Raw genomic sequence first — 15,214 nt, 5'->3', positions numbered from 1 at the left:
GGAGATAGCACAGAGCCCTGAGTCTCTCAGTTCTGCCTGGAGTTTCCCTTTCCATCAGCCTTCAGGCAGAATGGAGATTAAAGTTCAGCATGTCCTGCCTTTTCCCCTTCTGAGTTGAGAGCCCAGTGAGGAGCAGGAGGGAAAAGCAAAAGGTGGTGGTGAACACACCACCACCCAGACATGAGGAGGGTCTTCTTCATGGAGCATGCATTTGAAGAAATCTGTTTTTCCACACCCCTTCCACCAATATATAACCACACCACTGAGAAACATGAAACAAGAGGCTTTGTGTTGAGAATTAGGACAGTTTATTGTTTGATCAACATGCTGAGTCTTCCACATTTTACACAGTTTTATGTAAAGTCAATGTGGCCATTTAAGCCTGCTGAGCCAGTGAGATGGGAATGCCATCCTCTGTGCTCCTCATGGCCAATCACTTCCATGGGGCCGGGTGAGGAGGAAGGTGACACACACCTTGTGATACACGCTGGCCGTCAGCCTATGGAGATTTCCCACTAGAAGGCGGCTTCCAATCCCACTGCAAGGATAAACCACACCCCACCATGAGCATCAGCAGGGGCGCGGTCAGGGGGTTGTCTGGTGTCCAGGGAGTTTATGCATTGAGAGCTCAAGGTTTTGGATCACTGAAATAGTTTATTTCAAACAAAAAATCCAAAGGGTGCCCTGGTGTGACAATCAGAGTGGACTTGGGGGCTGGCCCTTCTTTGCAATGGAGGAGCCTGAAATGTCCTCAGATACGCCGGTCTGAGGAGCACACGTGCCCTGTAGCCCTGTGTGCCAGTGCACAGTCACATTTGTTACACACATGTCAGCGACAGATGAGTGAAAACACCTTGATTCTGACTGCTTGCAGTTCACTGGGTAATCATAAGCGAGTCACCCTTCTCGGACCTGGTTTTCCTGCATTTCCTGCAGGAAGGGTTGTGAGCCTTCCGCCTCACTCTGCTGTGGCCAGGGAACAATGTCTCACATTCTTGGGGGAGAGGTAGTTAGGAAACTGGTGCGCACTGGTTGATGCCCAGACACTTCAGCTCGGCTGCCCCTCGTGTGGCTCAGACACGCCTCACAGCCCTCAGCTACCTGTTCTCACATCCTGACACCCTCACCTGCCTTCTGCCACGTGGAGAAATGAGGCTTCTCTGCCTGCAGGACACCGAAGCCAGCGGTGCCATTATTGTCACACCTGGTACTTGAGGGCAGGGGCTTCCAGCACTGCTGCCACCGGGAAAACGACAACATCACATCCAGTATGTGTCCGCACTCTCGGCTACCACCATAGCAATCCTCGTTTCTGCTGCCTGAAACACTCGAACTGATCTGGCCATTGCTCCTCAGACCTGGGCCATCTCAGACCAACTGAGGATGCTGACAGGAAGAGTGCGGTGACAGTGACGGCAGGGAGGCCTCTGACCGAGTCAGCATGCTTGCTAACCTTGGACCACACGGCTGCAGCTCTAGCACCTGAGATGCCGAGACCACCCCTTCGCTCTGGCACGTCTGCATTCATAAACATGCTTTCTGCTTTCTCCACCATATGCTCGATTTTTCAGATGACCACAAAACAGGAGCTTTACTGACAGCATTTTTTCCTTTTTTTTTTTGAGATTCCTCAAAGTAATAGAGAGGGCCACAGAAGATGAGCCTGCTGTACTCCCAGGTCAAGGGTGCTCTGTAGAGAGACAGACTGAACCACGGGCTAAACTGAGATCATTTCCTAAAAGGGTCCCTCCTCTCTGCCTCGTGCTAGCCCACTTGGATCCAGCAACAATGGGATACTCTCACCAGGAATGCTGAGGAATTTCATGACATTCTCTTCAAGGGAACCTGATCATTTCATTATTGAACCTTAAGTCTGAGACAAGATCCTACCTACAAGCAAGAGGACAGTGATGTCACCTGCCCCCAGTGGGAGCCAACGAGCCAAAGCCCTTCTGTGCTGGAGGTCTGGCTGCCCTGACAGATCCAGGAAGAGGGGTGGAGATGAGGCCCAAGGAGGGCACTCATGGAACAATGTGGCGCCACCAGGATAAGAGGATAAGGGGAGGCAGTTGCCCTCCCCACCTCCCCTCTCCTACAGGGCTGGGAGAGCTGGGCTCAGGAGAGAGGATGTCATGTATGTGTTGGGAAAGGAGGGCTCATGGAGGCCACATGAAGCCACATTGTATCTACTTCATCTCTTACTCTTATTCTAGGCTGTGATGGGAAAAAGAAACATGAGAAGGGGGCTGAGTTTCACCTTTTTAACAAAAATTTTAAAGAAAAAGTACTCTTTAGTACCAAGAAAATAAAAATCCACCATCCATTCACTGAGACCCAATGAGATCCCTGCAAATTGGGCTGCCCTAGGGGCCACAAGCAATGGCCCTCACTGCCAGCCAGGCTTGGTGCTGTCACCTGGACTCCTATGAATTCTCACGAGGTAAGTAAGCACTCTTCCAACAAGCACCACTTGGGGGTGTGCCATGGTGGGGGTACTGGCCCACATGGGCATGCACACTTGTGCATATAAGTACAGACAGAAACAGTGTGCATGTTCCCAGGGTCTATTTTTGCCTTTAGTTAACACATCTATGCATTGTTTTATTGATGGCAAGACAATCACAAGTTTTTGGACAATATTAAGTATTTCTTATTTCGACACATTGCAGTACTTTTGGATTTCCAAAACTGATATCACAATGCAAGTTCCAACTTGAGAGCAGGAAAAACAAGAATATACATCGAGCACACGTATCTTTGTGAGAATGTGTGTGGAAGGTGTATACACAAGTCTATCTCTATATATAATTATGTACACACATATAAAAACTCAACATGTGACATTGGAATTACGTTCGTACGTTGGTCTTTACCTTCTGGAAGAGGAGCTCAGTGGGAATTCTGCTTCCTCTTTGCTTCACCTGAAGATAAACTTCTCTCTAAAGATCAGCTCTGACACACAGTCCCCTTAGCTGAGTCTGTGACAGGCCCACTGGACACAGTATCAGTGAGTCCTGCCAGGTCCCTGCTGCACTTAGTAGCTGCCATTCTGGATTAGTTTCTGAGAAGTTCCAAACTCAACATAACAACTTGTTGGGATCCTGCTTGATGGTGGAATTTACTCCCTACCATACGCCAGATAGTCATTTAGCTCGTCTATGACAAGCCTAACAGCAGCCTGGAGGAAGAGCCAGGGTTCACTGATTTTGGCCAGAGTGGTACCCTCTGCCTGGCTCTGTGCAGACTCGGAGTTGGTGAGTCTGGATCTATTTGGAATGCTGGTCAAGTGGGCAGCATCACTTAGTGAAAGAGAGTTCTTTTCAAAGATTTACAGATAGGTCCTCAAGACTAAGTCCTTCTCAGAAATGAGTCAAAAATGGCCAGGACGGCTCTCCGGAAAGCCTTCTGGGGACCCCACCTCAGCTCTACCCTCAAGCGACCAGAGTGCTGCTACAATATCTGCAAAGGTCTGTGCACAAAAATGTCAACTCCCGGCACCAGGGAGACAGAAACACGTCAAGAGGTCAGCTTTTCCAAAACAGCACTCTGCAGTAGTAGCAACCAAGGATCAGCAAAAGCATCTTCCTGGTGGCAGGTCTGCAGACCCTCCCTTCCCCCACCACAGACAGGCCAATCCTGTGTGCAACAGGCTCCAGATTCCCTGGCATCCAAGGAGGAGGGCTTCAGTGGCACACACTGAGGTTCCTTCTGCCTTTCCCTTAGCTTCAAACCAGACACGTTTGCTGATCATTGGACGGCTTGGTTAAAACATTTTCATGACTACATATGGTGCCCCCAATCTATAAACTACACCTTGCCCAGCCCACAGTTGCCAACAGCACCCCGTCCTTCCTTCCTGCCCATGACCTCTTGCTCTGCCAGTCACTGGGTGGACCACAGAGCACAGACGGTTGCCTGTGGCAAGTGTCCTCCACCCCCTTCAAGGCTTTTCAGGGAGGGGAAAGAGGCAGACGTGATTCCAGTGGGCCTGGCCTGGGCTCCCTGCAGTTCACAGGCCTTACTTCAGCTCAGGGCTGTGGCTCGTGTCCTACTCTGGCCACAGAAGGACGGAGTCAGAGCTGCCTCTTCAGAGCCTGTTTCCTTCCATCAGTGTTTGATTTAACTACAGAGGGCCTGTTTGGTGAGGCCTGGTTGGTCTGGGCCAGACAGCCTGGGGATTGGAGCCTAAATAAATTGCCCAGTTAATTGTTTAAATTTATTGGTCTGAGGGTGGGAGGAGGGCAGAGGTGATGAACCATTAAAAGAGGACAGGAAGGAGGAGGTGTGTGGAAAAGGTTCTCTGTAAGTTTACAAATATACAAAAACAAAAAGCACATCTTTCAAATAAAAATGACTACATTTTTATCTGGCAAAAAGTTGTATACACATGATTTAAATTTTTTTTTTAAATTTTAAGTTTTTGGCAATCTTAATAAAGTACAATATATTACAACCAAACCAAAAAATAGTTGTTTAAGTAACAGCTGTTAAGAGTGACGTGATCCCTGATGCCCAGCCTCCCTCCCCACCCACCCGACTCCTAGAGACAGAGAGAAAAGAAAACTCCTCCCATCTGGATAAGCTCATCTCCCACCCCCCGTAGGAAGCTAACCAATAGGAAGCAACACAACAAGCGAGTAGTGTCAAAGGAAGCCGGGGTCAGGCTGCATTAGCAGGAGCAGCCGCCCTCGCTGGCCGGGGGCTCCTGGGGTTTGTCCAGCTTGATGTCAATCACTGCAGGAGCGGGGCTAAGGAAGATGACTCGCAGAGAAGCTCCCACCTGACTCCCGCCCCGGTACCCACTCAGCTGCCCTGCACAGCCCCTCTGTCCCTCCCCAAACACCCAGGGGCTTGCACTTCGCTTAGCCTGGGTGGGTAAGATGCAGGGTCGCCAGGTCCCGCCCTTCCTCCTCTTCCCGGACCGTCCCCCACAGCATTACCTCTGTCTACCAGAAGCAAAGCTTGTCCTGGGGCTGTGGGACCACTACCTAAACACAGGCTTGACAGACCCTTTCTCAAAAGCCTTCCTGGTGGGGAGCCTCGGCCTTGTTCCCTGTCAGCCGCACCCTGAAGTACACAGGAGGTGCAGAGCCTGCCGGCGGGCGTACAGCCCACCTCGCCAACCTCAGGGCTACCTCACTTCAAGCTCCAGTTAGAGGGGGTCCTAGACTCTGAGCTTGCTGCTGTGAGAAGCCACACCCCTTCTCTAGCCCTTTCCATGGATGCCCTGGGGAGTGTGGGTTGGAGGAGCACCAATAGGAACTGCCAGAGTTGGGTGGAACAGTCCTTCTATGGGATCAGTTGCCTGCGTCCCAAAGAGGTTTTGTGGCCCCTATGTAAGGGCAATGGGAGAGGTGCTTCAGGAGTCAAGCAGTATAAAAAACTATGCTTCCCTAAAGACACCTTGCCTTTTCCCTTCTTACCACTTTTTTTGCCACTGGCCATGGCATATATTCTGAGTATGACCTTGTCCATGACTTTTCCTTATTTTTTTTTCTTTTTATGGTCCCTAAACCTCAATATTCTTTTGTATATTTTTATCTTGTTTCATGTGTATGTAGTATTACATATACATAAACATACATTTTTTATAACATGGCAAAGTATAGATAAACTAGTAAAAAGACAAGAAACAACTGACTTCCTTTCCACTGGGCAAATCGGACCACCTGTCTGAGCCTCAGTTTCAGCCTCTGCGTGTGGCCCAAGGTAGAGTGGACTGGGTGAGTGGTGTGCAGACCCTGTCCCCGGGGCAGTGGGGAGGCCCCAGGCTGTGCCGGGCTGGGTTGAGGAGGCAGTTGTCTCATGTAGAGGAGGCTGAACCATGCTGAGATCATCTCTGAGTGTACCGAAGTGGAGATTCTGCTTGTCCACATGAAACACAAATCTGTGTTCACTAGAAAGAAGGGCACTCACTATTTCTCACTCCCTGCCCCGCACTGTCACTCCACACACATCCCTCTGGCACCCCCACTCTGTTTTGGAAGCTTGTTTGGTTCAAGCTGGACGGGGTCTTGAAGACCTCGGAGTTCAGCCTCATTCCTGTACATATGAGGCTCCACAGCACAGCTGCCCATCAGGAAGGCTGGCCTGGGGACCAGGCAAGGGTTTGTCCACTGTTCTAACATATCATGTGATAAATCCATGAATAAATGAGTTCTGCAACATCTTTCACTCACTTGTCAAAGGAAAAGGATACTCCCTTCTTTGCTTTTCTCCTGGACATTCTCCATTCCAGGCAGAGCCGAGGCCACACGTCGGAAGAGCTAGGGAGAGGGGAGATGCAGCGTGAGCCCCATCCTTCCCCCTCTGCTCCTGGCATGCCCACCTTCTGCCTCTTCTCACCCTGGCCTCAGGCTCTACTCCTGTCCTGTCCTGCTGACTGCCTCCTGGACAGCAGAGACTGCACCCTTGACGGAAGGGACTGCACCTAACTTCTCCCTCCCACCCCCTAGCACCCCTCACGGCACTGGGCCCCAGCAGGCCTCTCACCCAGGCAGGCTGGCCTCGGGGTCTCGGGGCCTGAGTGTGGGTCATGGTGATGGCCAGGGATCCACCCCCGGGCAGAAAACGATCTAGGCCCTGGAGAGCTTCTGTCCCACTGGCCACCTGGGGGCCAGGTGTGGGGAAGTGGCTTTCAAGTGCCCTTATGACAATGACCCTCTCTTCAGGGAGTCTTGCGAGTCCACAGCATCGAGGCAGCTGGCTTCTAGGAGCCAGGGCCACAGTCAGAGTGGAGGAGACTTTTCAGAGGGAATAAGGACGTGGGAGTGTGTGATATTGTGGGTTTGCTTGGGCGTGGGCGAGTGTGACTGTGTGTCCTGTGTGTAGAGGAGTGTGTGTGGTGTGGATGTGGATGTGCAGCAAATGTGTGTGTACGTGGGGGGGTGCGTGTGTGCGACATGTATGTGCACATGCGGGGTTTCTGTGCCTGTGTGTTTGTAAGTGTGCATGGAGAGCTGTGTGGTGTGTGTCTGCGCGCATGCGCTCACTGGGGCAGGGGTCAACAGGGGGGCAGGGGTCAACAGGGTGTCAGGGGTGCTGGCAGGACCTACAGGGATGGAACCCAGGGGGATGACAGCAAGTACAAGACAGAAGATTCTGAATGCTCTTCCCATCTCTTGACAAACACCAACTGCAGGAACTAGGTGAGCTCTGGCCTTAAAACGTCACTGCCTGAGCTCTCTGAAGACAGGGTGAGGCTCATTCATGGTCTCATGGCAGAGCCCAGTCACGTGGGACCACCCAGGCTGGGTGACAGGACCCAACGTGGTGAGGGTGAGGGCCCAAGTCGGGAAGACGCTGGTGGGTGGGGTGCAGAGATGGGTAGGAGGGGGTGCAGAAGTCCAGTCAGTCACTTGCCAAGCCTTCCTCCATGATGCCCCAGGCAGCCCCACTCCGCCTGTCTGGCTGTCAAAATAGTCACAGCCTCTGTCAGTGGCCAAGTTGTCAGTCAAACAGAAGCTCTAAGGGTCACATGGGAGCCTCTGAGAGCAGACAGGCTCACATTCAGAGTCCAGGAGCCTGCACTGCATGGAGACTCCTCTGAACCACCCAGGGTTGAACTGACTATACACAACTCTTGCTCAGACCATTGCCTGGCTTCCAGAATGTTATGGAAAGGGGGCATCAGCATCTCTGTCCACTGGGGGCAGAGGCCACCTGCCCTCTGGACCACTGACCTCTGCTTCCCCGCCCTCCAGGCCTTTCCATCAGGACCGCGCAGAGCCACAACCTGGTGTCTCCTGTAGGCCTCCAGGGACAGGGGAGGCTGGTAAGGGGGTGTGAGTGAACAGAGCAATGCTGAGGCCCTCCAGCTGGGGCGGGGGCATCCCCTGGGTCTGGGAGCTCATTCTGTCCCTTCCCGCTCCTCTGCTACTTCCCACTGGCACAACACTGCCCAGGCCGGGTAAACCTTTAAACCCTCACTGCGTGTGGCCAGCTGCTGCATGGCAGCTTGTCTAGTGCTCTTGGACACTGCTGGGGGTGCCCGGGCAGAAGTGACCCCGGCAAGGCCCCAGCGCCCCTCCAGCCCCACCTGTGCCCATGCCAGTCCCCTGCCCAGGCAGCCCCCTCGTCATCAGCTATCCAAGTCCTCTTTTCCTTGAAGACACAGGATCCTCACGTTTTTTGAACCCAAAACTCCTTTGGCAGGCTACTGAAGGCTATGGCCTCCTTTCAAGCATGTGAAATGAATGGTCAACTGTCCATAGAATTCTCCAGGCACGAATACTGGAGTGGGTGGCCATTCCCTTCTCCAGGGGATCTTCCCAACCCAGGGATTGAACCTGGGTCTCCTGCACTGCAGGCAGATTCTTTACCATCTGAGCCACCAGGAAAGCCCAAGTTTTATGTAAAGGAAACTATGTAGTATTGAAATAAATTTCTAAACTCTTTAAAGATACAGACTCTTGACACAGCAACACCTATGCTTCCTCAGGAATGTGTTAAAGAGCCGGAGCTGGCAGAGGACCCCCTGAGATACTGAGGGGTAAACGCTCAAGAGACGAGACACCAATAAAGCCAGGGGAGCTACTAACACACGGAGTCCTGTTGCTACACTCGTGGCCACAGAAAATGCTGCCAATCTCTCAGGGGTGGTGCAGAGACAGGTGCAGTTGTTTCCACCCAAGTCCACTGACCTGCTGAAGGCCATCTGTGAGAAGCCTCTTGCTCTGAGGCTCAGCCCTAACCCCAGCCCTTCTACGGCTCCTCTGAGGAGTCTGACTCTGCAGGCCCCCCTCCTGTGAGCTCTAACCTCACTGACAGTGGGCTCTTTTCCCCAAGTCTACCTGGCCCAACACAGCCCCAGGTGCTTGCCAAGCACAATGCAGGAACCCCAAAATGCTGAGTGGATGGACTCTCCTACATGCCCATCCCAAGTGAGGGAACAGGTAGGAAAGTGCTGCTTCTCGGCTGCCTAGAAGCTGGGGGCTGGACAGCCACGGCAGCTCAGGGGCCACGGGGCTGGCTGCTGGGTGCAGCTGATCCCATAGCCCCTGATACCCTGAGGGCAAGCAGTTAGCTCTGGAGGGACTCACTCCCCATCAGGTGGGCCACCTGGTCACTAGCCCCTGGCACCAGAAGCCCAGTGTGGGCCCCTGGTCAAGGCGGCACCTCCCACCTGCTTCACGTTGTAGCCAGTCTTCGCACTGGTCTCGATGAACATGACGCTCAGTTCTTTGGCACGCTGCTCGCCCTCCTCTATGGTTATCTGCCTGGAGGGGAGATGAGGGGAACCAGTTTTCAGTAGAGAAGGAGCCCCCAGTTGGGGTGGAGGGAGTGGCCTCAGATGATGAAGGCACTTCGGTTGGCCTGAGACCAGGGCTGAACCGCAGGGTTCCCTCAGGGCACATGAGGTGCAGAGCAGAGCAGGAAGCCAGCATCCCCACTCCACTCCTTGGCAGTACTGTCCAGTCCAGGAGCTGGCCCTGTGGCTGGTGGGCTGCTGGCCCCTACCCACTTTTCCCAGGATCACCACTGCCAGAGCACACATTTGTCACACTCCGCCAGCTACAGACCACCTCTCTGGGTGGTACCACCAGCCCCATTTGCCAAATGAGCACATTGAGGTCAAAAGTAATGGCCCCAAGGTCATCTACTGCAAAGAAGCTGGGCTTTGAGCTCTGTTTTCTTCACTTCAAGGACAAGATTTTAATGAAGCAGCTTCTCATTCAGAATACTCCCTAAATGGTCAGAGTGCATTTCAGGAGGCCCTCAGTCCATGATTGGTTGCTTTATCTGCCCCAGGAGATACGGAAAGGGTGCCGAGGTGAGCCCTATTCCTGGAGGGCAGCCTCTTTAGGGACAGTGTCACACCCAGACATAGAGCTGGACCAGGAAACTCTGTGTGTTCACGCCTGGGGACCAGGCCCTTCACACTCACTCCAGCATCAGCACAGGCGTTTCCCGGGGCAGGACCAGTGGGAGCCCGAGGGCCACTGTGTCCATGACTGAGCTGAGGCCAGGCCCAGACCATGCATTGCTGGGCTGGCCAGGAACATGTGAGCTTTCAAAGCCTTTGGGGCCCCAACAGGGCCCTTCCCAGATGCAGGGGGCCAGGTCAGACAGGGCACTCACCACCTACAAGTCCCAGGACACCCCATCCAGGAGGTGTTGCAGAGGAGGGCGGGGGGTGGCCCAGACCACCTACCTCTTGTCGGCCAGGTCCGTCTTGTTGCCCACCAGCATGATGATCACATCACTGCCCCTCTCTGTCCTGACATCATCAATCCACTTAGAGGTCTGCTGGAAGGAGTTGAGATCTGGAGGTGGAAAGCAGGGATAAAGCTTGGCATGAGAGGTGGCCCTGTGGGAGAGGGGAAGGGTGGGTGGGGAGAGCGTGCACCCTCAGATACCTGGGCAGGGTAGCTGGGAGCACAGACCAGCAGGCCTTGGACCTAACGTCTGGGTGTATTTGTGGAACTGTGCTGCGGGCCCCGAAACCCCTCACATTGCTGAGCCACTCACTGGGGGGAGGTCATGGCACCTGAAAGACCACTGGGTCATGATTCGCTCCATGAACTAGTGGTTTTCGGGCCCATCTGAGAGTCAGATCTGACTGTGCAGCTCAGAGCAGAGAGGTATGAGTGCAGTAGGCTTGGCTGAGCTGGAAACACTGTGACGCTGCGTGTGGGAGAGACCATGGCAGCCCTGGGGCAGGAGGGCCCTGCAGGGTGGCCTCCCACTGACAGGAGCTCACAGGGGTTTCCAAACAGCACCCACAGGCCCTGCAAGTAAGGGGAGTGCGAAGTGGGCCCAGGAGCAGACAAAAGCCAGGAGAGGCCAGTGTTTTCAGGGCAGTCCCCTCCTCAGTCAGAAGCTGAGACAGGCTCCCAGAGGAACAGCCATAGTGTGATGCCCACCACTCAGCAACCTGCAGGCCCAAGGGGAGGCGAAGCTCCCTGTCCTGGGAACCTGGGCTTCCCACAGGCATCAGGGGCCCAGGCCTCCTCAGGGCCCTGCTTCCATGCTCTCAGGTGTGCAAGGAGCATGTGGTCAGGGAGACGGTGGGAGTAGGAGGTGGGGAGGGCTAGAGGCAGCAGGCTGGGGCATCCTCTCACCATAAGCTTGACTGCTGCCCAAGGGTTTGCGAGGTGTGTGCCATGACACCTGCCTGGGGAGTGGGGCTCCTCACCGGGCCCTAGCCCTCACCCCCAGCACACAAGTCTCCCTCAGAGAGTCTCTCTCTAGAACAGCTGATTTGGTCAGAAGAGCCACAGGGCGTGGCCCACCCACGGCCCCCAGGGACCCACTGGGCTTCCCCTCCCAGAGAGCCCTGTAAGGAGCTGGGGTGCTGCTAATAGAACCACGGTTGCCAGGTCAAGGCTGGTCCACGGACCAGCATCTTTTCACACGTGCACGTGTACACACACACGCCATACAAAGAAGTTGCTCCCTAGGGGTCTTTCTGACAGCCAGGGCCCAGGATGGTGCTGAGGGGCAGGAGAAGGGCCAGCTCTGTGAGCATCTGCTCTGCTCCACACACAGGCCTCTGCTCTGAACAGGGCCATCCTGGTCCAGTATGCCGTGGCTGGTGCAGGATGGGGGAAGGCTCAAAAGCAATTCACTCTCCACTCTGAACAACTGCCTCTCTGCAGTCAGAGGACAAGCACACACACGTGTATATGCACACACACACACACACGCTGCACCCTGGCTGGGGCCGCATCTGGCCTCTGGAGCCCTGTGAGCTGTCCCCTGCCCAACACCCAGGCCCCATACTCACTTGTGATGTCGTACACCACCACGGCCACGGTGGAGTCCCGGATATAGCTGGGGATCAGGCTGCGGAACCTCTCCTGGCCGGCTGTGTCCCAGAGCTGCAGTCGCACCTGTCGCAGGGTGGGCAGGAGGTTCGGGGCATGGTGAGGTCCTCAGGGTGGGAGCAGGGGGCTGGGGGGAAGTTCTGCGGTGCTGGCACTGCCAGCTCTGGGCAGGTATGGGCTCTTAGTGGTGCCCAGTACAGGCCCCAGGTGATAGGTCCCAGGGAGCCCTCCCTGTCCTCCCAGGTCTCCAGTCAGGCACTCACCGTACGATCCTCCAAGTACATGGTTTTTGACAAGAAGTCAATCCCAATAGTTGCCTGTTAGAGAAGAGGATAGAACAGTCAAAACTGAAAGGTCTCAGGCAGGAGGGCAAAAGCTGAGTCATCCAGGCAGGGACACAGCCAGCAAAAGGGGTCGTCACCCAGGCCAAGCCTTGGGTGGGTTCTATTTTGCTGTCCCACACCCCAACTCAACAGTGAATCCTCTCGTCCCTCTCAGAGGAAATGAGATAAATAAGGATGAGGACAGGTTGTTTTTTAAGAGAGTGACACATTCTTTGGAGAGGAAGAGAAAAGTGCTTCAGAAAAAGGATAAGAGAACAGGGGAGGAAGCTTGCTTGGGAACAAGGCCACTGGATCTCCTGCCCCACTCAGGTGGGGGCCTGGAGGAGCAGGAGCTGCGTGGTCTCCCTGTCCCAGCCTGCTTGTGCCCTGACCACCTCCTTGCCTCCCAGCCTCCCCTGCAAAAGCCTCTCTCCTCAGACCTGGACTTCAGGTGCCTGGCTTGGGCTCACTGCTGCCCAGGTGGGTGGGGGTGGAACGGGAGCAGGGCAGCTTGCCGGCGTGGGGACAGAGAGCAGCTGGCTTCCCACAGGAGCATCACATCCAGCCACAGCAGCATCTTGCTGGGAAACCCCACTGGCTCTTTTCTACCCAAACCAACACACTGGAAGTCAACTGTCTGTGTCACGCCTGTGCTTCCACTCTCCTAGCATCAGGGGAGGCCACTGGACCAGAGGGAAGGACCCAGCACTCAACTGCTGTATGGCCTGAAACAGGCCACCCAAGCTTTACGGGTCTCACCAGCACTCAGTGTTTGTGACAGGAGCCAAGATGCTGTCAACGTGGAACAGTCACCGCCACGCAATTAATAACAAGGAAGACTCAGACACAGCGTGAATGTCGGGGCACCGGTGAAGTACAGTGTGGTCCACCCATATGATGAAAGCTTGGCATTCATTAAAAATCACGTTCTTGAAAAGTATTTAAGGATTTCAGGAAACAGTCATTAAGTAAAAGAAAGCAGATTACAAAACATCAGCTTGATTAACTGAAATAGAGATAGAAGCATTTTTCTTGTTTTCCTAGATGCGGAAGTGAAGGCACGACACACTAAGGCCTTAACAGTAGCAGAGTCCAAGTACTGACGCTATGGGTGATTTCTGTTTGTTTGTTTCCTTCATTATACTTGTCTCCATTTTCTACAATGAACATATAATAGTTCTAAAAGCAAAATTTAAAGTATTGTTTTAAAAATATAAGGTTTAAAAAAATAAGCTTAGTTGAATGGAAAATTGACTTCTGGCTACAAAAACCACAACCAAAGAAACCCAAGGAAATAGAAAACCCCAGGTCTGCAGGCCCCCAGCTGACTGCAAGCAGGTGTGTGTATACCTCCGACTCCCTCCCATTTCACAAAGGAGTTAAGGTGACTGTGTCCTCCTGAGAGCTTGCTTTAGTGCAAAGACAGGGAGTGTCAAGGAATCACACAATCCTAGAACATTCATTCTAAACAAATACCTTAGACACAACTCAGTCCTCTACTCTGGAGACCAGGAAAGTTAAAGCCCATGCATACTGTGACTCTGCCAACCAATGGCAGAGGTAAGAGGATCGGCGTAAAATCTTGGCATCACTTGGGCACTTTCAACCCCAGCTTTGTACACCTTTCCAGCATGGTGTAGCTGCTAGCGAATGTGGAATTGACGAGCTGCTTGTGGAATGAGCTTTGTTCCTTAACAGCTACATTAGGTCCGTTTTATTAGTATATGTTAGAGCAATGATCCTTGTCTGCTGATGCCCACAAAGAGAAATGGACAGAGCAGTTGGACATCCCTCAACTCCAGTGCTCAGTGGGCTCCCCAGCGCCTGCCAAGCTCCTTCCATAAAGTGACCCTTGAGCTAAAAACCAGGTTCATGACTTCAAGATTGGTGACAGGGACCGGTGGCTGTCCCCAACATGAAGTCTCCCTTTATACAGTATTAGGGCTCCAAACATAAAAATGAACTCATAGCTGCAGCTGGGCGGCTAAGTTCTGATCAATGGGATGTGAAGGTGACACGTGTACCTTCTGAGATGGGTCCCTCATAGGAGGCGGGATGGACCCATAGCTGCTCCTTGCCCTTTCCCGCTGCTTGGAATAAAGACAGGTGATAATAAGTCATACTGGCCCATCTAGATGAGAGTGACAGAGTAGTGATGACTGGTGAACAAGACAGAGGAAGCCTGAGTTCCTGCCCTGTAGAGCTTGTCTCTGCAGCCTGAGACTCTTAGACTATTGTGTGACAGAAAACTGAACTATCTTGCCTAAGCCACAGTTATTTGGGGTTTCTTTTTAACATGCCTTAGCTCTGACCTAACGAATAGAGCAAAGAACCACAGAGAAACATGCCCCTAAAAGGTTGGCAGCATGGATGGTGATGGTGATGGTGATGTTCCTGATGATAATGTAACAACGATACCATTTCAGCTCATATGTGCTTCCATGGAGGACAGAGAAGTCACCAGATGACACGACAAGGATTGTGCCATGTGGGTCAGGCCCTAGTAAGCCTGATCAATGGCCTCCATAATCATAAAAGCCATCTACTGAACACTCACATACTTTACTACCCCTAACAACAGTCTGACCAAGTCAGCAGTAATGATGAGTCAGGCTAAAAGGACCAACTTCCTACCTCTCTGGCTCTCTCCCACCTTTAGTCCCATTTTCATGCTTCTTTTCATATCAGAGAAATATCTGGTTCCTTAACTGCCCACTCTCTTAGACCTCTTCTGGCCACACTTTCCACCCAACCAGGCTGCGGAGCCACTGCAACAAGACCTTCCTGCAACCTGGTGCCAAAGCACGTGTCCTTGGACACAGCTGAGCCATCAGCTCTGCTCAAAAATGTCTCCCTGAATTCTGCTTCTGATGATGATTAAATAGCTTGTTTTAAACTAACCCACCCAAGCTGCTGCTGCTGCTGCTAAGTCGCTTCAGTCGTGTCCAACTCTGTGCGACCCCATAGACGGCAGCCCACCAGGCTCCCCCGTCCCTGGGATTCTCCAGGCAAGAACACTGGAGTGGGTTGCCATTTCTTTCTCCAATGCATAAAAGTGAAAAGTGAAAGTGAAGTTGCTCAGTCGTGTCTGACTCTCAGCGACCCCATGGACTGCAGCCTACC

General features: G+C 53.1%; 1 protein-coding gene across 1 annotated transcript in view; it reads right to left on the bottom strand.

Moving 5' to 3' along the window:
* Nucleotides 1-291: 291 nt before the first annotated feature.
* Nucleotides 292-15,214, bottom strand: part of RAB6B (RAB6B, member RAS oncogene family) — a 59,227-nt gene continuing 44,304 nt past the window's right edge. The window contains exons 3-8 of the mRNA XM_027545689.1: nt 12,032-12,085; nt 11,729-11,834; nt 10,154-10,265; nt 9,125-9,218; nt 6,200-6,266; nt 292-4,734 (exon numbers count right to left, since the gene is read on the bottom strand). Coding sequence (XP_027401490.1) covers nt 4,670-4,734; nt 6,200-6,266; nt 9,125-9,218; nt 10,154-10,265; nt 11,729-11,834; nt 12,032-12,085 — 498 coding nt within the window. The 3' untranslated portion in view covers nt 292-4,669. The remainder of the gene's footprint in view (nt 4,735-6,199; nt 6,267-9,124; nt 9,219-10,153; nt 10,266-11,728; nt 11,835-12,031; nt 12,086-15,214) is intronic.

This window comes from Bos indicus x Bos taurus, chromosome 1 (assembly GCF_003369695.1).
Source record: "Bos indicus x Bos taurus breed Angus x Brahman F1 hybrid chromosome 1, Bos_hybrid_MaternalHap_v2.0, whole genome shotgun sequence".
Classification (NCBI taxonomy): Eukaryota; Metazoa; Chordata; class Mammalia; order Artiodactyla; family Bovidae; genus Bos; species Bos indicus x Bos taurus.
Note: the sequence above shows the minus strand (reverse complement) of the source record. Positions and strands in the feature narration are given on the sequence as shown.